The sequence below is a fragment of the Ambystoma mexicanum genome, chromosome 2p (genome assembly GCF_040938575.1).
Source record: "Ambystoma mexicanum isolate Mex_15411 chromosome 2p, UKY_AmexF1_1, whole genome shotgun sequence".
Classification (NCBI taxonomy): Eukaryota; Metazoa; Chordata; class Amphibia; order Caudata; family Ambystomatidae; genus Ambystoma; species Ambystoma mexicanum.
In genome coordinates this window covers 272,398,023-272,418,587 of record NC_090923.1, presented here as the reverse complement: position 1 = coordinate 272,418,587, position 20,565 = coordinate 272,398,023, and the positions used below count along the sequence as shown (strand labels likewise).

Sequence of the window (20,565 nt, the reverse complement as noted above, 5' to 3'; positions counted from 1 at the left end):
GCCAGTACTGTGGTGTAGAAATGCATGCAAAAGTAAAGCTAGCTACTCCGAGCCAGGCGAATGAAAGACATGTGCAATCCTCGGAGAGATAGCCTGCTGCCTGTCCCCTGGAAAGAACAGGCCATTTCAAAGGGGCCTCCGAGAGCCATTGCAGCACGCAATCCTTCTCCGGGCTCCTTAATATCCACAGGAAAACAACTGAAATGAGTGTTCTCTTGACAGAGCAACGTGAGGATTCCTAAAACGTCAGGATGCATGGCAGACGCCGGGCAGAGCCACTCTGCCGCCATGATGAGTTCCCACTTCTTCACACTTTCAAAAGTGGGCCACTTTCGAAAGATAAAAGACAGAGAGCTGGAAGGCTTTCGTCAGGAAGCGAGCGCAACATTTGTGACGTTCCGCAGAGGGTGTCTTACTGTCTGCGTCTATGCACACCACGGGACAACACGAATTTGTAACTTGTCCCAATTGGCATCAATGCAGGGGTTGGGGGCGGTAAATGTGTCGATCAGGTCCCGCAATAAATTTTATGAGATGATGGTTCGTTGGCCAGTGTACACCCATTTATTTACCTGCTGGGCTCGATGTGTAAAGAGTAGACTGGCTAGTGGCTGCGTCCTGCTGCTGCTTGATTCACAGATCCATTATCAATCCTTCCAATCCTAATATGGTGTTTAAGCTTGGCCCACTCTTGCGTACTGTGAGGGCAAATGCAGTTACGGAACGTCAACCGCTGCTCAAAGTGCAGGCGTGGGCCAAGGCTAAGCACTACTGTGAGACCCTCATATTGCTGGAGCTGAGTGCTGATTTATTAACTTCTCGTTTTATCCTTTTATTTTAAAAAGAACCATTCCAGAGAGGTTTCTTTTTAAAATAGACAAATAGGAATGGGGACACTAGAAAAATAAAAGTAGAGGAGCACTGCACCCAGCCCCTCCTCCGCACTTTGATCACTGAGCAGATAGAAAGAAAAATCTTCACGCTAGCTCATCACTTTCTCCATTGCAATGTTGCCCTTTGGTCAGGGAAATGGATTTGGCTAACTTTTGGATACTCTTTTGGATACTGGTATTGATGTATGTCCATGGAATGTCTGGACTAATTATTTAAAAAGAGATTCCCGTAGTTAGTCACTAATTGTTTGGGTACACACATATGTTGGATCTTAGACCGGTATCATAATATTTTCGCCAGCAAAAATATCGCCGTACATATGGTCGTCGGGAACGGCCATAGGTGATATTTTTGGTGGCGAAAATATTAGGTGCGGTGGTTGCGGGGGTGTCCCCCGCAGGGTCCATGTGTTATTTTTGCCGCAAAAATATGGCAATATTTTTGCATCGCAATATTTTTGCAGCGAAAATATCACATGGAACCCTTAGACCTACCAAAGACATTGACATGTAACGATCTGTGATCATTCTTTGGTCCCAACATGATGCTTGCTGAGTTTATGCAAAGTAGGTGAAAACCTTCATCTGAGCTATTTGTCCCCCGTCCAATTTGATGGGGAGCAGGGGACCAGGAATGATGTACACCTCTCATTGCTATAACATTGAGATGAGGGAGGGACCGGCACAACGAGGGCCCCATTCAGCTGACTCTCTTCACTTCTGCAATCTTTAGTTGCATTCTATATTTCTCTTCAAACGATATAGGTGCACATGTTGTGGGAACTTGGAATACAGTGGACATAGCTTTAATACTTTGAGAATAACTAGCAATTGGCGACATTACCTGATGTTTGTTTTGAATAACTGGACATTGATGTCCTATAATATGTGCAACTGACATGGCAATTCATCCAAGGTTGTGGTATTGAGTGCAAATGCCTGTCATAATCTGCATATGGGAGTTTCATGGAAATAGCTATAGGTTGTAAACAATTGCCATTGAATGGCAACATCTGGAATACAATGGGCCTCATTACGACCCAGGCGGTGAGTTACCGCCTGGGTCGAACCCTTACCACCATGGTGTAAACCATGTTTACACCATGGTGGATGGCGGATTTATTGCCCCATTCCAAGGTGAGTGGGGCGGTAAATCCCCATTTCCCATTTTACCCTACCCCATTCCCATTTTTGCCCCATAGGGCATAATGGGAGTGGGGAAGGCGTTAATTACGCCACCGTAAATTACGGTGGCGTAATTAGCACCATGATCCCTTAGCGCCATGGATTTTAACGCCTGAAAAAAGCAGGCGTTAAAATCACCATGGCGCTAAGGGACCTTGTAATCAGGCGTTAAGGGTCAGCGCCGTTTACAGCGCCATTAACCCCTTAACGCCTGACTCGTAATGAGGCCCAATGTGTGTTCCAGGGCATCCGTTTTTATTTAATGTATTTTATTGAGCATTTGTAAGGACTTATATAGAAAGAGAGGCAGTCATACTAGGCGTTTTGAGCACTTAGAACATGCGAGTGCAGAGACAGAGAAGGGAAGGGGAGGAGGGCAAGTACTAGGAGTGCCACAAAGAGAAGTGCAAGGGAGTAGTTTGAAAGCAGCTGTTAGGTGCCCTGCAGAGATCACTTGGTAAAAGTGGTCAACTGACTGAAACAATAAGTGCCGGCCTGTGAGATAGCACAGGCGAGACGGAGCCCAACGGTAGGTGTTGGGAGTGGGCAGAGGCTGAAGGCTTTTGGGGTGGGCAGAGACTGAAGGCTTTTAGGTGGGGGAAGACTAGGACCCAGGAGGACACATGAGGGACATGGTCAGCAATATCAGCGACTGTGGGGTTTAGCAAGGGAGGGAGAGCGGGAAGGAGGATGTGAAAAGGAAAGTCTTGAGGTGTTTCCGGAATTTGAGGAGATCCGGCTCAAGATGGAGAGGAAGGGGGAGATTGTTCCAGAGAAGGAAGCCAGCCAAGGAAATAAATCAGCCACCAGCTTGTTGTTTAGGAGTGTACAGATCTGGAGGGAGAGTATTTGATGAGAGCCAGTTATAGATAGTATGGTTCTTGGCCCCAGACATCCTTGTCAGCAAGGGGAAGCCAGCTGAGAGATTTTAGGGCTGGAGAGATGCAGTACATGGGCTTGAGGCCAAAGTTATCTCTTGCAGCCCTATTCTGTATAAGCTGGAGAGGACGTAGCGAGGAAGAGGGCAGATTAAGGAAGAGGCTATTGCATTAGTCCAGCCTAGAGAATGTCAAAACTCTAGAGACATTGAGCTTCAGAGGGAAAGTGATGAAAGAAATTATTCCTTTGAGGAGAGGGAGTTGGAAGTGGGCCTTCTTAGCAAGATCCTGGATGTGAGGTAGGAAGGAAAGGGAGGAGTCACGGATGACACCAGGGTTTCTGACTTTGGATGAAGGAGAAGGGGAAGGGCCCATAAAGGGTGATCAGCGTGAGGGGAATAAGGAAGGAACAGGGGTCCCAATGGGTAGGATTTCAGTTTTGCTGGCATTGAGGCAGAGATCATTGGAGGCACACCAGGACTGAATGGCAGATAGGCAGTCAGGTATGATGGAGGAAGTAAGGGGAGGATCAAAGGGTATTTTGAAGAATAGCTGTGTGTTATCTACATAAGTCTGTAATTAAGGGGTGATAGTGGAAATGATAGTGGAAATGAACTGTGCAAGTGGGCGCAATGTAGATGTTAAAGAGCCAGGAAGAAATGTTGGAGCCCTGTGGAGCACCACAGGTGGAGAAAGAGGTGTGAGAGAAGGGGGTCAGCCAGTCCAGTGCCCACCGGGAGATACCAAGGGTATTTGGGAGCCATTTTGTGCGGATGGAGTGGTTGACCATATCAAATGCGGAGGAGGCATCAAGTAGAATGAGAACATCTAGAGACTTAGAATCGAGAGATGCAAACAGTTTTTCACGGGTGTTCAGAAGAGCAGTTTCCCAGACTCTGGACACTCGGAATTCAGACTGATGGACATGTAGGCAACCAGTGTGCTGGGTCATTTGGGGTAAGACAGCTTCCCCAAGAGTTTCCCAAGGAAGGGAGTGATAGAGATGGGGTGGTAGTTAGCTGGACACAAGGGGATGACGGAAGGTCTTTTCAGGAGGGGGTGCACAAGAGATTGTTTAAGGGAAGTGGGGAAATACCCAGTAGCTAAGGAGTGATTGCAGAAATCATCAAGTGCAGGGAGAAGAGAGCTGATGTTGTCCTTGATAGTTCTGGAGGACTAGGGGAGACCTGTTTGGAAGTGACCTTCATAGAGCGGACAACTCTAGTGACCTTGAATGTGACATGGGAGAAGGATTAGAGAAATGCAGAGGGGGGATGGGAGGCCATAGGTGGCAGGGGGATGGGGAGGTTGAAAGGGAAGAGAGAGTGCTCAGGATGTCCTTATTGTTTGCAGTGAAGTGTGTGGCCAGTGTATAGCAGAGGGCCAGAGAGGGAAGAGGTGAGGTCCAGACCGCAAAAGAGTTGGCTAGGTCCGTGCAGCTTTAAAGAGTTCAGCCATGTTGTTGGATGTCCCAGAGACATGAGCCTGGATGTGGGCCCTTTTCTTGGAACAAATGGAGAGTTGGTATTGTCTTTGAAGAAGGCGACAGGCCAGTTTGTCGTTGGGTGAGCCTGAGGCCTGCCACTTTCATCCCGCAGTTCTGCACTTTTGTTTTGGGGCTGCTAGTTCAGAATTGCCCCAGGTGTTACACTTGGAGGCATGTGTCACACTTGGAGGCATGTGTCAGGCAGATCCTCATGACAGGGGCAAGAATGTCAAGAGTGTTAGTGTTGGCAAGGTGGAGGTTTCTGAGAGCGGAGTCAGAGGTAGAGTCTGCATTGAGGGTAGAGGGGGATGAAGGTGGATGAGAAGGTATTAGCTGCCACTCATTTGATTGGATGGATTTCAGTGAACGAGGTTGGCAAAGCTGGGGGAGGTGAGAGTGGTCTGACCAGGTGAGTGGAGTGGTGAGTGGGGCGGCGAGCAAAAGATCAGGCATCTAGAGTGTGTTCAGGTGAGTGGGTAGGACCAGAGGGGAGAACAGAGGGGGATAATGAGGTGCAGAGGTCACTGAAGAGAGTGGATGCCATGATTAAGGAGTCAAGATGAATGTTGAAGTCGCCCTGGAGAAGGAGTTTAGAGGTGGATGTGAGGTGAAAGGAGGCAAAGCCAGCCCATTCAGAGAGTAACAGGGTGATAGAGCCAGGTGGCCTGTAGATAGCGCCAATGGTCAGGGAGGAATTTGGAGAAATGACCAGCTTGCAGACGGGCGATTCGAAGGAGGAGTAAGGCTGGGTGGATATGAGCTAAGAAGGGATCAACTCTGGGAAATTCAGGGCCACCTCACCACCAGCACCTTTAGGGCGAGGCTTGGATATGATCGTATAGCCATCAGGGAGAAGGGAGTCAAATGCAGTGACTGAGCTGGCATTGCTCCAAGTCTCAGTTAGAGCGACGCAGGGGAGTTGCTGTGTCTGGAAAAGACCCGGGGCTAAGCTGATGTGAGAACTGCTGGGACTGGGGGCTAGCTAGTCTTTTGGCTGTAGCTCCTGAGATTCTATCCGGGGCTACAACCAAAAGATCAGGGGCTATAGCCCCCTTAGCCCCCCCCTAGCAACGCCCCTGAGAGCGAGGATATCGAGGGCAATGTCTTCAAGGGGGAGGCAGATGTCAGCAGAGTGTTTCATCACAGAGAGAGCATTAAGTGTAGCACAGCACAAACACAAACTCACCAGGCAGCCAAGTAGCCAAGGAAGCGAGAAAACAGATGCCTTAGAAACACTATACATATTTCTATATTATTTTGTTTTATTAATTTATTTTAGCAAGTTAAGTGAAATTTTCTCATTCTGGCTGCAGATAAAAAAAATAAACACTATAAGGTTGGTACATTCAGTTTCTTTAGAGCGGCCCACATCAGCACCTACCTGACAGGACCTATTTCTTTTGAACATTTGGCAGTAATATATTGCAAATGATTGTAATATGATTAAATGCAATGAAAGTCACAAAATGAATTAAAAATATGGAAAATAAAAACACTGCTAGCTCAATTTTAAAAGATAATGCAATGATCTGTTGACGGAATTAAATTAGGATTTTTTTTTTACTCAGAACTGGGGTCTTATTCTGTGAAACAAAATATTTGTATTCATAGCACACTGACCCCTATTGAGTCTTTCTAAAAAGTAACCAAGACCATGATCTATAATCATTTTTCAAAGTGACAATACACAAACCTCCATCCTGCATACATCCATAAGAAAAATGCAGACAATGCAATGGAAAGGAAAAGCAATCAAAACACAATTTTATGAAAGTAAATAAAGTGATACTGTCATTGTTGCAAAACATACCCATTTTATAGGCCGTGTTAGACAGAATGAATGTTGGAAACACTTACAAGCGAACTGCAGCTTTGCTTCTCGGCTCAGAATTGCTCCATGCGAATTTTCGGCCAGGCATTGGTAAATACCAGCATCCCAATTCTTCTTGGGATTAATAACAATAAGATTTCCTCCAAATAAACTATAACGGTAATCCATACTCAAATCAATGTCGCTCCCATTTAATCTCCACCTGGAATAGGGAGAAATTGAAAAATATGATAGATTTGACAGACAGGTGATTTTCTTCTCTACACTCTGCTCAAGTATGACATTGGTTCATATTACTCTGTAGTTCACATTGCAAGCAGATAACGCTGTAAACACGTTAGCATGCTTGAAACATCCTGCGTAAACACAATGTAATGTGTTTTAAGCAATATGCAAAAGTATGTTCTATTTTTGGTCTTGTCGCTTTTTGATGGTGTAAGCCACCTTATTTCGCCAAAACATTGCGACAAGAAAAAACACAGTTCCAAGAAGCAATCATGGTGGTTGGCATGGCAACTGCAAATGCTGTGCCCTACAATAGATGCACAAAGTGTTCATTTCGGTAGTAATACTCACATGGAATACAATAGTGGCTTGTTTAACGTATTTCCTCACAATCAGGAGTACTGTCACATGTCACGTGTCTGTGTGACGCTCAGCTCGTGGAGTGATATATTTTCGAGATGGAGACTGCCGTTCACAGAACCCTTCTTCCCCGCCTTTACTGTGTGCGGGCGATGTTGACACCCTATCCCCGTTCTAACATCCACCCCACTGGACGCTTCTGGGTCTAATCTGAGAGGGTTGTCCGTGACAATTGCCCTCGGAATCCCCGGGATCACTGACCACTTCTGTTGTGTTGAGAGCCCTTCTGCTGCCAAGGAACAGGGAGAAGAGCTAGCCGAGGAGGAGGGCTGGGAGGAAGCAGCCAAGAAAGGAAACTAGATTGAAAGCACTGAGCGAAGCCATTCATGGCCTCACCAGCCTCTTCACAGTCTGCCAGCTCGAGGTTCCAGGACACTTCCCAGCCACACCCGCCACTGCCTCACCATGTACACTGACCTTGGAGCTGCCCGCTCATCTCCTGTTGTTGGTGTTGTCAGTGACGTGGTGTTCCTTGGGTGGGGGCTGTTGGAACAGACTGCATCTTGGTTTGTGATTAGTTGCCATCCCTTTAAACTGCACTAGGCTCTACAATACATTTAGATGACCTTTGTGTGAACCATGCTGCCCACGTGTGCATGTCTGACACCAGCTCTTGGTCAGTGGAACCTGTCAGTGCTGTTTGTTTCTCAAATGCCCAGCACCTGTCCATCTGCCGATCGCCACTTTGGTGTTATTGCTGACACAACGTTCTAGCTACGCCTGCTGCTGCTGTTTGCTTACAGGCAGTCATCAGGACTCAGTGGTGGCGCCTGCTTGGTGTGGGTGGGGGTATCATTGGCCTAGAGCTACTTGGTGGCTGATGGTTGTATGTATTATTAGGTGAGACATCAGGTTTTGAATGCTACTCTCTTTTCTGGCTGCGCACTGAATGCTGCTGAAGCGATTGGCTCGTGGATGACATTTGCGGTCGAAGATGGGTCTTATTTGGCATTTTCGATCAGTGCCTGCATTTCCTTGGTTTGGCCTGCTTAGAGCCCAGCACAGAGAACACTGCTGTCATCGGGGGGCAATATGTTAGCACTGATGTGATGGAATTGCCTGGGCTGCTTCATTTGGAAATTTGCTGGTACTATCACTACTTACACTTAAGCGTTTAGGCTCAGGTCAGTGCTCCACAACGCCCTCTGCATTGGATGCCAATAGATAACTCATAGTACTCTTGGCATCTGTTGCAAGTAGGAGAGCAAACAGTGGTAGTATCTTGGCATATAATACCAATACCACCAGTACTGCATGCTGAATGCCCATACAAACCAAATTCCTTGGCATTGCCACTTCTTTTTCTTACATGGTGCTCTACAGTGACCCACTTGTAAACGCAGCATGATGGGGCCTTGTAGAGTGTTCTGGTGGCTTTCACAGCCCACCTTTCCCTGCCCTTTTACTGCGGGGAACACACGCTGTGCTTTTCATCGGGAGGATAGCTCAGGGGCAAAGTGCTCTCCTTGGAAGCAAGGCGTCACAGAGCACCACAGGTTCGACCCCTGGGCCCGCACTTAGAAACCTGTGGGTATTTAGCGCATTATAAATAACCTATCATATGATATCATATCACCTAGATGATGCATTCATATTCCCCTAACTGTGTACACTCAGATCCCTTTACTAGCATGTACTCTTGCCATCACCCTGTCCGGCTCGTTCTTGGCCATGCCGTTATAGGGAGCCTAGATGCGTGTCTGTCACTGCCTTGCCCATAGCCAAGGATGCCCAGATTCCCCTGTGATATGAGATGTCCCTGCTCAGCTCTGTATCACCAGGGAAGAGCCCAGCATGACGCCCCACCCTCCTCTCAGACTAGCCATTCGCGAAAATGCTCTAGATCGACCGGAACCCTATGGGTATCTACTGAAAATGCCATAAGGTTCTGAATTCCATATGCGGCTGCTGGTTATCCATTGTTCATCCATTTGCACATTTCATCTTTACTAGCTGTTTACAGAAGAAGCTTTGCTATCTGACACCTCATCAAATCATCTGGAATGCTCTGTTATTCAGTTTATAGAAGCCTTCTGCTTAATGAAAAACAGAGCAAAGGGTCCGGAAGCTTTGTTATTCAGACATGTTATTCTGTTTCACTGCAATATTCGACAGCGCAAGGTCCCCATTTATACCGGTAAATCAAACTTTTTCTATATTTTATCTTCGGACTTAAGTTTTAAATATAATGTGCTGAGCCAGAAGTGCAATACAATCTATTCAAACAAAAATAATCAAATACAATCAGTTCTTGATGCAGGGTATGTTATTGGTTTTTATATGGCACATCTCCCGATGATCTGGTCCTACTGGACCAAACACCCATAAAACTTCATAGGCTATTGAAAGCCTTGCAGAACTATGCTGAGGAAAACTATATGCAAATATATATGCATACAATTCAACATCATAATCCATTTTCCTGGCAGGATGTGGAGCTCTTGCGTGGGTAACAGGCCCTTCTCTTTATTTCTGAATTTGGGAAGAATAGTTGGCCCCTTGGCAGACAGTGCTCCCCCTTCAGATGTTCTTCTGGTATTACTAATAGAACTGAGTGCAATGTGGCCACAAACAACAGCCCCTCCATGATGGTGGGAGGTGCAAGTAAGCTTGTTTGCCACAGACCCAGTAGTAATCCATTAATATTTCTTGATGTCTGTGATCAGGAGAGTGTTAGTGCAACATTTGTTGGAGCCGACAAAGACCTTACCCTTGCTATGAAACAAGGTCAATATTCTTCTTCCTTGTACACTTGCCCCGGCTTTTCCATTGTTGCAATCCCTGACAGCTTTTTGATATGCTCTGTACAGATTTGTGCACATAAATTGTCCAACCATGTCCATCTGTGCTATCCTTTCCTTTATTGTATGATACCAGTCCCTCTGCCAAGCAAGGTAGTGTGGTGTCCTGCCAATTATTATTGAGATGTTATAGTAGCTCCACAAACTTGATGTCTTTTGAATCGCTGTTGCACTGTACACGATCTGGACCCACCATTTGCAATTGCACACTATGTGCCCGAAACATTCCTTTTATTCTGCAAAGTGCAAGATGAACTAGGCATTATGCCTCTATAATTGGGACTGCTTGCAGTAATAACTCATTGGGATCCCATGACGCTTGCAGAATGAGTGAACACACATAACAGCTTCCATTCACAGCCTTTCTTCCTACACCACTCATGTCGGAATACCATGAGTTGGTAAACTAGGGATAACGGATATCATAATCACATCCAACCCCAAACTTGCTTCGTACTTCTCTTTTAATTCTGCCATACACGCTTTCACGGATGACAGCTTTAATATTGCTATCGGGAATAACATATTGATTTGCATTGGTAGACAATCTCCTACTTGCTGAGAACAACCTTTTCACTGCTTCCGCCACTGTTGTATTGTGAATTTTATATCCATTTCCATTATTATTATTAGTATTCACATTATTACTAATATAAGTAACTCCACAAACATTATTAACATTTATATATACTGTCCCATTTGGATAATATACAATCCCACTCCTCTCCATTTATAGGACCTCCCACTATAACATCCTCCCCCAATACAATCCCAGTAGTAATATCAATGTCACATAAAGACCTGTGATAATGGTCAACAAACAATAATAAACATAGGTCCATCTTCTCTCTTTCGTCCATCTATAGCTTGGGTCACTACATATCAAATTGTGTACATTAGTCACGTACTTACCTGAAAATAAAAACACAGACACACAAGACAATGAAAAGGAGAGAAATACAAGAGGCACCTTTCACACAAGAAAGAGAGAGAGAGAAGGAAAGAAAAATAAAAAGAGAGAGAGAAAGAGCTCCAAAAAAAGAAGAATACAGAGCTAGCAGCTGGACTTTGGCCTGCCACTGGAGTGTGCTACCGCAACGTATTGCCACTGGGGAGGCCGGTGAGGTAGATGGGCTGGTGTACCAATGTACTATCTGGAGGTGCCCTATGAACGTCAGAGAGGTGGACTCAATAGTGCAACCCCTTAACCTTCACTGCAATGGGAGTGCAAAACATCACTTCATAGGTCCCCTGCAACCAAGGTTTGTTGCCACTGTACCCAAAATTACTGATGTGTATGAAGTCACCAGGCAGCAGTGGTTCTTTAGTCATATGCTTGGGATCAGTTGCCATAGTAGTTGCTATGTCCGGTGCCTCTGTCGTCTCAGTATTGGGAGGGGCATTCTGTCGGGAGACACATTTAATTGCCCTAGTTAGTGTAGTCAAATAATCTTTGAACTCACCACATAGCACCACAGCTGCCCTATGTGAGTCTGAAGCACTCCTTACAGGGGATCTGGGGGTGTGCATATACCAACCAATGACTACTTTGTGAGGTGACACATGGTGTCTTTGCTGGGTTGTGTGCATAAACTGAAAAGGGTCAGGGACAAAACATGAACCCATTTTGTCTTCACCATGGTGCACAGTTGGGATAACTTGCTTTTAAGAAGTCTGTTTATTCTCTCCAAAATGCCATTGGCCTGTGTGTGGCAAATTGATGTTACGCTCACCTGGCTCCCACAGAGGCGTCGATCTGAACTGGACAGCTGCGGTCTCCACCAATGTGACGCGTAGGGCCGAGATGACGGACTGGACTGGCCCACCTAGCTTCGTTTGCTTGGCCCGTAGGAATATTCATCCGCAAATGGAGAAAGGGAATTAACCACCCGTGGAGTTGAGCGTAAATTCCCCCCACCACCGCTGTTCTCCCCACAGATCACCTTTGATGCCCCCTCTTATAGTCTCACCTGATGGCTTAAAAAGATGAGCTCTCCATCCTGCATTGAGAGCAGGGGCGCGTTGATAACCAGTTGCTTCACTGGCTCGAAGGAATTGGTTTGTTCCAGAACAATATTGACTCCGAAAAATATATAGTTCGTAAGAGTTCACGTGTCTGACTTTCACTCTTGTCCGATTCCTTGCAGTTTGCAGCTTGACCCCAGCGAAGAGTTCCTTGTGGTAGCTGACAAAGTTCAGGTAAGGATTTGGCTTATCCTACACAGTTCAATAAAATAAGGCCAGAATGTAAGCTACTTGTTCCCTTATTCAGGTGTGGTGAGAAAATATGAAGTTCGGGGGAATTATGCCTCTGGCGGTAAAATTAGGTAAATCTATTGCAGTGAGAAGAGTTCCCCTTATCTGTCCCATTGTCTCACCTTATCGTCCTTTTGTTCCCCTTAGGGGCCGGGGTGCGGCGAGGATGCAATGGAGGCTGCACCGACCCGTGAAGAGGAATAGTACCCCCGGCGGTAATCAGGTAAGTCTATGGGGGTAGTTACTATTGCCTCTGTTTATTGCCTTGGCTCACCTTTGCTGTTCTTGTGTTCCCCTTAGGTGCAAGAATGCGGCGGGAACGTGTAGAAGGATGCAGTGGATCGTGAGGATGCTGTGAAGGCCTTTGAGTTCAGCGCGGCGCTGCAGCAGGCGAGGCGGTGTGCGTAAATGCTTCTTTCTTCCAGCTCGAAGGTCCGGTGGATCCGGAATTCAGGTAAGGATCGAAGGTTTGCTCTTATTCTAACCTTTTCTCCTTCTGTTCCTCTCTTTTTCTAGGACCTGCAGACTCGAGGCAGGCGTGGCAGAGGACTGGATGCAGGCTTGCAGACAGGGTGAGCGTGACACTGCTGGATGCAGAATAACGCGAAGTGTGTGCTGCTCTTTGGGTGTGGTTTAAATAGCCTCCAAAGTAGTGCCAGGTAAGTATTCTTCCCCAGCCCCACCCGAGTAAAAAATAGTCCCTAGGTAAAAAAAAACCCTTCCAAGTCTCATTTGGCTTGAAGCTCTGCAGCATGGTATGCACCAGGTAAGCTTGCAGCATGGTCTGCATCAGGTAAGTTCTGCTCTATGAGCCTGGCGCCATAGGCGCCAGGACTGACTCTCCATGTGAGCCTGGCGCCATAGGACCTGGTCTGGTTCCACGGGGGTAGGCATCATGACAATTGAACACATCTGGTGCTTAATGCCTAGGAGTGCTGCAATGTGCTGAAACAATGCATTGAAAAAGTGCACACGGCCCTGCTTCCACCCACATTGGAAAAGGGCATGCCACTACAATGAGGTACCTAGATCCATTAAGTTCACCCATGTCAGTGTAATCTATGTGTAATTCATAGAACAGGCCAGTAGGGAGGGGCAAAGTGCCTCATAACGTTCGTAGTGTCATCCCTGTACTAAAACTTTGACATGTGGTGCAATGCAGGACCATTTCTGCCATACTCACCTGAATATTTGGTTAAACCAATCTTCCTGTACATCTACTGCTATGTGCTGCTTGTAGCTGTGAGACTGGTAATGAAACTGTTCAAAAGCTACTGCCAGCAGCTCCTCTGCCTCCCTCATTAATTGATATTGTCTTGCGTTGGGCAGCATCGCACCTGGCATCAGTGTTATGTGCACAGGGGTCAAATCTTTCAGTAGTGCTACATCATCTGGATTTGGATGAAGGCACATGTTGTAAGTCTTCATCAAAGAATAAAGGCGAGGTTAGTAATGCCATTAAAAGGGCACTGCACTCTCAGATATCGTACCATTATGTCACATGGGATAGAAATCTCAATTATTATTTCCCCATCTTTGGTATTGTCCTCAAACAATTTGTCATCCTTCACTTCCTTTAGCTGTACAGTTGGATCTACACAGAGCACAGTGCACCAATCACACTTGTCCTTGTAATTTCCTATCATGACAACCCTCTTATCAGAAACCAACAATTCCTGCAAATCCAGCGATAATATTGTTCCCGCCACCACCTCAGGTGACACTGTTGGACGAAAGATGAAATTTGTGGGCATTCGCCAACACTGTTTAGCAATCTGTGGCACTGCCACCATGAGCAAAATAATCCCGTGGACAACCACTTCCCTTGTCATTGTGTGTATTATCAACATCACTCTTATAGTGCACATCCCAGGCATGTAGCAAACTATATCACGATCTGTAAATTATATCTTCAATTTTAATATGCTGAGCAGGTCCCTTCCCAGTAAATTAACAGAAGAACTTGCGGAATATAGTAAGGGTGCCTGCACTACCTCTCCTCCCACCTGTATGTCCAGCTCCTCAGTGTATGAAACCTTGGAAATAGCCCGGGAGAATACCTACGCATCAAGATATTTTTCTGCTAAGGGAACATTTCCCTCCATGATACATGATTTAGTTGCACCATAAATATGAACTGTTTGTTTCCTATCACCTCCCCACCAAAGGTTTCTCTTCAGGTTACATGGACATTGACAAGACCAGACATGCGAGTGCTCTCTGGGGGCTGTCCTAATCAGTATGTGTGTTTGTTCCAGGGAACGGGAAGGGGTTGCCCTCCATCACTGCTGCTCCTCCAAAAGGAGTGGTGGCCCCACTTGGTACCCTGCTCACTGGGACAGTACCACTCTCCTGTTGCCGTGGTAGATGATGCACTTGCTTGTCAGTTGTTTGAGACTTCTGATTATATGTTTGGTGTTGCCCCTGTGGATACCCTAGGTTCTGATATACTTGACCATGTTGTGCATACCTTGTCCTTAGGGCCCCTGGCCCTGCTGCTGTGTCCCGTAAGTATACCCCATTGCAGACCTGATCCTACATTGTCTTGCGAAATGCCCCCACCTTAAGCAATTCCAGCATCGGGGTGGTCCAAAACCACCCCCCTGGGTGCAAACCCCCCCTCTTACTCTAGAAACCCCCCTTCCTCCTGCAGTCCATTTGTTATGATCCTACTCCTCAACCTGCCCCTTCCCCAAATACCTACTGCTTGGGGGGCACTCTGTCACCTCTTCACCCCTTCCTTTTTCTTCATCACCCTGTTCCTCAGTGAATGAGTCACTATTATCTTCCCTCTCAACATCTCCCACTACCGTATATGATCTAAAGTATGTCCACTTACCCCCACCTCTTTCCCTTGTGACACATATTTGTTTTATTCCTCACTGATTCATTCTAAGCAAAAGATATCCTGATCTCCATTCTCCTAATCTGTCTTCTGGTGCCCCTACATCCCTCACCTCATTTGAGGATTCTTGTATCCTGTACAGTTCTGCTAGAAGTTCTGACAACCTGTCTTTGAACCCTCTAGGCCTGGCACCCACAAATGCTGATACTTCAGGTGGGTTCATGTATGGGGTGGGGAGCAGTGTCCTGTGCTGTTACTGGTGCTGAAGGGGTCCCTATCACAGCGGGTATGTTGTTTGGATTTGTGTACCCTTCTGCAGGACATGCTGTCAAGGCATATATTCCCCAGTACCCTCTCCTTCTCCCTTCCAGCACTTTACATCTTTCTGTCTCTGCGCCCCTACTCCGCTGCCTTGGTGTTATGTGTCTTCCAACATGCACCAGAGACCTAAGATTTATTTTTTCTTCTGTAGCTGCTTCCCTTTATATTTAGCTACTAAGAATGTGGACATATGTTCCAAAATGCTCTTATTGTGTCAACCCTGCCCAGCCCATTGGCAGGGCATCCCCTCTCCTTCTGTCTCTGTGATCCACGGCTTATGATATTTCACCACCCTGTCATGATACCGTGGCAGAGCCTTATACATGTGGTCTATTGGTGTTCCTCCGCTCATGCTAGTGATGTCTATCGCTGACTGATCCCACAAAGCCCTGCTCATGCACAGCCCACGCTGTCCCTTGCTTGTGGCAAAAAGGAAAGTCAACCGCCACCCTCTTCTGTCCCCCTTCCTTGCACAAACACACCAAATAACCATTCATTGCCACACCATACCATGACACAGACAATTACCACCCTTGTAGGTCCTGTTCTTTATCCTATAAAACATGAATACAATACACTAAAATATCAAGTTAATAAAACAACCACTACTTATTCCAGGCCTATTATGAGATCACTATTTTTCTTGTTGTATCCCTCCTTTCAATAACATACTTTATTGTGGTACCACCTTCCCTCCCCTTCCAAGTAGGGCCTCCCTGCCTTACCTTTGCCTTACCTTATAATGCCTTACTGAAATAATCTTTTTACAGTACAAACACTAACGAAAAATAACACACACCTCACCCACGTCACATCAATGACCCGCCTCTCCACATGTTCACACCTCTCACATTTCCCCATGCATCTGTCCCCTACTTGTTATCGCTTACAAGAGTCTACTCATATGTGCGTGCTCACCCAAACTCCTCTGTCAACACTTTGACGCACTCTCCTCAGAGCCATGCCCTGCTTCAAAGAGCAGAGAGGACTGCTCTTAAAGCGGCTCCTGCTAAACCACTAGGAACACATGTTGTTTTCCTGGACCAGTCACTGTAGGAGGGTGCAACTCCTTCTGGAGAGGCAGCCTGGAAGCCAATGCAAATATGGGGGCCCTGGATTCACATCGGGAGCACATTCATCACATTGAAGGCAAGACCCTCAACGTTCACACTAGAGAGAATGCAACTCGCTTGGGAAGAAAGGCCCAAGATCTTTTAAGGATAACAAGTTTTAATCTCACATGCAGATGAGAGCAACAGCAAAGGACTCTGCTGCTAAAAACGTCTGCCGAAAAGTAGCAAAAGCAGAATATTATAAGGGGGAACATCGTCATACATGTTGCAATACATATAGTAAAAACCTGTGTGGCTGGTTGTTGAGCACCTATACATAATCTGTCTTCTCCATAAGAGATGCCAGTCCATTGGTTCCAGCCCATTTCCTCCGTCTTCCATCACAAGGTTTCTGCAGTGATCATCTTCTTTTCACGTTGAAGGTCCAAGAACAAATGAACTATGCTGCTCAAATACAACTACTTTATCGCTATACTGTGCACCTGGCAGGCCTTAAGACGGGCATAAAGGAAGTTCTGGGGTGCTGCAACCTCCACACACACAGTTTGCTCACCCCCTTCTTGCCATCCGGCTCCAATGTCTCCACCCTCATTTTGAACTATAATGTACCCCTCCCAGCATCTCTCGATACAAATCACAAGATTGTCACTCGACGATGTGCCCTGTCTGTCCTCTTTGAACATTTCAACAATTTTTACTTTGGGGTTGCTGGTCAAAGGGAAAGGGCACCTGGGATTTAGGGAGAATCCCCAGGGATTTAGGGATCTTAAGGTTTAGTCAGTTATATGGGCTATAACTTGTAGTCGCCTCGGGATGGGATGGGTCATTCTTCGGCCAGTGTGCAATAAATACACACCAGACGTCGGCGATCATGGCCTTGTAGGACACATTCCTCTCAAGTAGAAAACACAACTTTGCAACACTGTTAGGACAATGAATAGGTGTTGTGGTGGTTGGGGTTGTGGGCTATCCTTTTGGAAGCTCAGGCATGGCTGAAGATTACCCTCGTCTTGCAATGTGGCCTAGTGCATGCATGCCACAATCGCTGCAATGGCCTGGTATCTTGACTACAATTACTTACATCTATGCTAAAATAGCAATATTTGCTCGCGCCGTACGCTATACTACATGGGTTGATTATATTTGATTATATTGAAGTGGGGTCCTTTGAGAGGGGGTGCTTTCACCATTCCCCCTAGCCCTAGCCCATTATAGTGCTTTGAATGCATCTCACCTCACCTCACTGCCCCCTTCCCCATTCCCAATAGAAACAGCACCTACAAGTGTGCTAGTTCAGCAATGTAAGCAGAAATATAAAAATCGTCTTATGCAGTATCACCATGTGATGGCTCAGAAAGATGCAAAAGCAGTGTTAAAAATAATCGGAGAAAAACGATGGAGGGACTTTTAGTACATATTTAATAGAATGGAGAGGGACCTCTTGGAACTACACATCAACCCAGTATCCCAGGAGTTGTGGGGTAAACATTTTAAGGACCTCTAATCTGGGGTTAGTTCATGGAAGTAAGGGGTGCCAGCTAATTAGATATTCTGTCTAGGTTGCTCTAATATTCATTCTTTATTGCTTCTTCTGAGGACTGAAAGGCCTCTCCACCTCTCTCAGGATTTAAGGCTTCCTCCCTTTGCCAATACACCAAAAGTCCTCCCCTTCACTATAGTTTTCTTTCTCTCTGTTACATATATCACTCTTGAGAACATCAAGGGTCTGTCTCACTCGGTTCTTTTACTCCTTAATGTGCTGTCCTGCTCACTCTCCCAGACCTGGGGATATAGTGCTCTACTTACTAATTAATTCTCAGGCATAATTACCGTTATAGTGCCCTGCTCACTGTACTATGGATGCTGTGCCCTGCTCTCTCTCTCTCTCTTGCTCTCTTTCTCTCTCTCTCTCTCTCTCTCTTTTTCTCTCTCTCTCTCTCTCTCTCTCTCTTCTCTGTAGTGCATTCCACTTCTGGATTCTAGATGGATTCTAGAGGCTCTCCTCTTCTGTTGCACATCCCTTCTTGTGGGGTCATAGTTACTCTCTCTCTTGTACAAATTTTCACCACTTCCTTATCATTTGTCAGGGGTCTCTTTCATTTTGGTCCCCAAGATTAACCCTGCACCTCTTCTGGGGCACCAGGGTTTCAACTCTTCCTCACAGGGTAACACTCATGTAAAACCAGACTGTGTTAACCATACTCCCACATTATCTCTGATATTAACTGACTGGGCATTTTTACAATTGGAGGGGGTTACATTATTTCTAATGATTAACCTGTCTCGTGAACCTACCACTGAAACCTGAGCAATATCCATCTGGCTCCCCCTGTTTACCCTGTTCTTGATAAGTTTTTGGCTAGCTGCCCTTTTTACATCCTATCAAGGATAAGAAAAAAATGCATCCACTATAGTGCCCAAATAAAAATAAAAAGAAAACTGCTACAACTTCCCTAAGTGCCAGGCTATTATGCAAGTCTATTCACAAAGGACGAGCATTGTACATGTCTTCAAAGTACCATCACTTGTGAAAACGTATGGCGGGACACTTGGTATAATCTTCTTTAAATCATGCTTAACCATGGACCATCTGTTCTGCATTATCATTGATCAGGGCAACCTTGTCATTATCACGCATCCCCAAGGCAGAACGTTTCATTAAGGAATGTTACCATAGTCACTGAAAACAGGCAAACCCCTCCTGGATAAGTCACCTGTAGACCCCCCATTGATTTGTGGCCACACTCCATCTCGTTTTGCAAACTCATGTAGGTCTGTAAAATGGCAATAACCAAGGTCACTGCTCTACACTGGGCTATTATTTTTTTAATGCTCTAGCCCAGGCTTCTTGGTCTCATGATAGCTTAGAGGCAGACTGAGAGGGCAGAGTCTTCAGGCATCAGCAGTCACGCACAAGCAACATGCACTGTTACCAAGTAAATACATAGGCTGTTCCATGAGTACAATGTTTGTACAGTTCATGTTTTTTAGTCATACCACATGTTCTGTTTTCTGATAAAAGAATTTGTCTTTGCAATATTCTGTTTTTTGAGCACCGAAAAGTCAAGATGAAGCTGCTTTTGTGGGGATTGTCTTTTTCGACTATATCCTCCACTTCACACTTTTTAATTATGCAAAATTCAGATAATAGAAACAGGTTATTTCGAAAGGTCAAGAGGTGTGAACTCAAATGACAAGGAGACTCTACAATGTTTTTCTCTGTGCTCTGTGTGTCTGGAAATACGGTGTTGCTGCTGACATGACCTCAACAAAGATCACATGATTCATTACCATTACATCTTGGTGCCTCTGACATCACTTCAACACCGTGATGATGATGCAAAAGAGCATGGGCAGCTACTTTCTAAATCCACAATATGTTAAAATAGAAGTTAGATAACCCTTGACATTTCTAAATCGGGTTTTCATAGATGACTGTCCCATAGGTTGTCCCCACTGGGTCTGCTCACCCTGAACTGTTAATCATCAAGTAAGTATTTTTGTATTTATTTATATAGCGCAAAAAGCCAGAAGGAATCAGGGTGCGGGAACAAAAACACAGGGATTTAGGGTGACAGGACTTCCGATCCTGATATTCGGCAAAAAGAGAAGGAAGAATACAACTGTTAATCAAATAACAGGGTTTTCAGGTGCTTTCTAAACATCACATCATGAAGCTCCAGACACAGTTTCATAGAAAGAGAATTCCAAACCTGTGCCACTAGAACAACACATGATAGTCCTAGGCCCCATTATCATCTGGCCCTGGGAATGGTTAGCAATCATTAAGTGCTGGAATAAAGCAACCTTGAACATTTATATGCCACAAGTGTTCCATAAGAGATTTTTTACATTTTGTATTTATTTAACTCTTGTAAAAGTATATTTTGCATGAATACTGCCTGATAGTAAACGATTGGCCTTAGCACATTCCCATTGCACTATAAATTGCATTGAATGAACCTGAAACAGGCTGACTATACCGCCATTTTGAGTTATCCGCCATTCTGATCACCTCTTGCTTTCTGTCCCATGTTTAGAATTGTGTTTTTGGCTCCAGCAGAGCAAAATGAACTTTGTACAGTTTCCATGATTTCAACGTAGATAAGAATGTTGAAGCTGCTAAAGTAGAATGTTTGTCCTATACTGAGAAACATTTGAGTTAAACAAAATCCATACTAATCAATAATTTAGATACCGTCTGTTCCAATAGTGCCTTCTCTATTCATACAGCAAAGTAAAATGATGAATAGCTGCAGCTGCTATTCTTGCAGAAATCTTTGTTTTCACCCCTTGAAACTAAGCAGACTATAAACTAAACAACAAATGATAGACACATTTAAGCGATCAA

General features: G+C 45.4%; 1 protein-coding gene across 1 annotated transcript in view; it reads right to left on the bottom strand.

The window, feature by feature from the left end:
* LOC138566368 (contactin-3-like) overlaps positions 1 to 20,565 on the bottom strand; it is a 1,374,021-nt gene that overhangs the window by 635,099 nt on the left and 718,357 nt on the right. Inside the window, exon 4 of the mRNA XM_069643533.1 lies at positions 6,300 to 6,475. Coding sequence (XP_069499634.1) covers positions 6,300 to 6,475 — 176 coding nt within the window. The remainder of the gene's footprint in view (positions 1 to 6,299; positions 6,476 to 20,565) is intronic.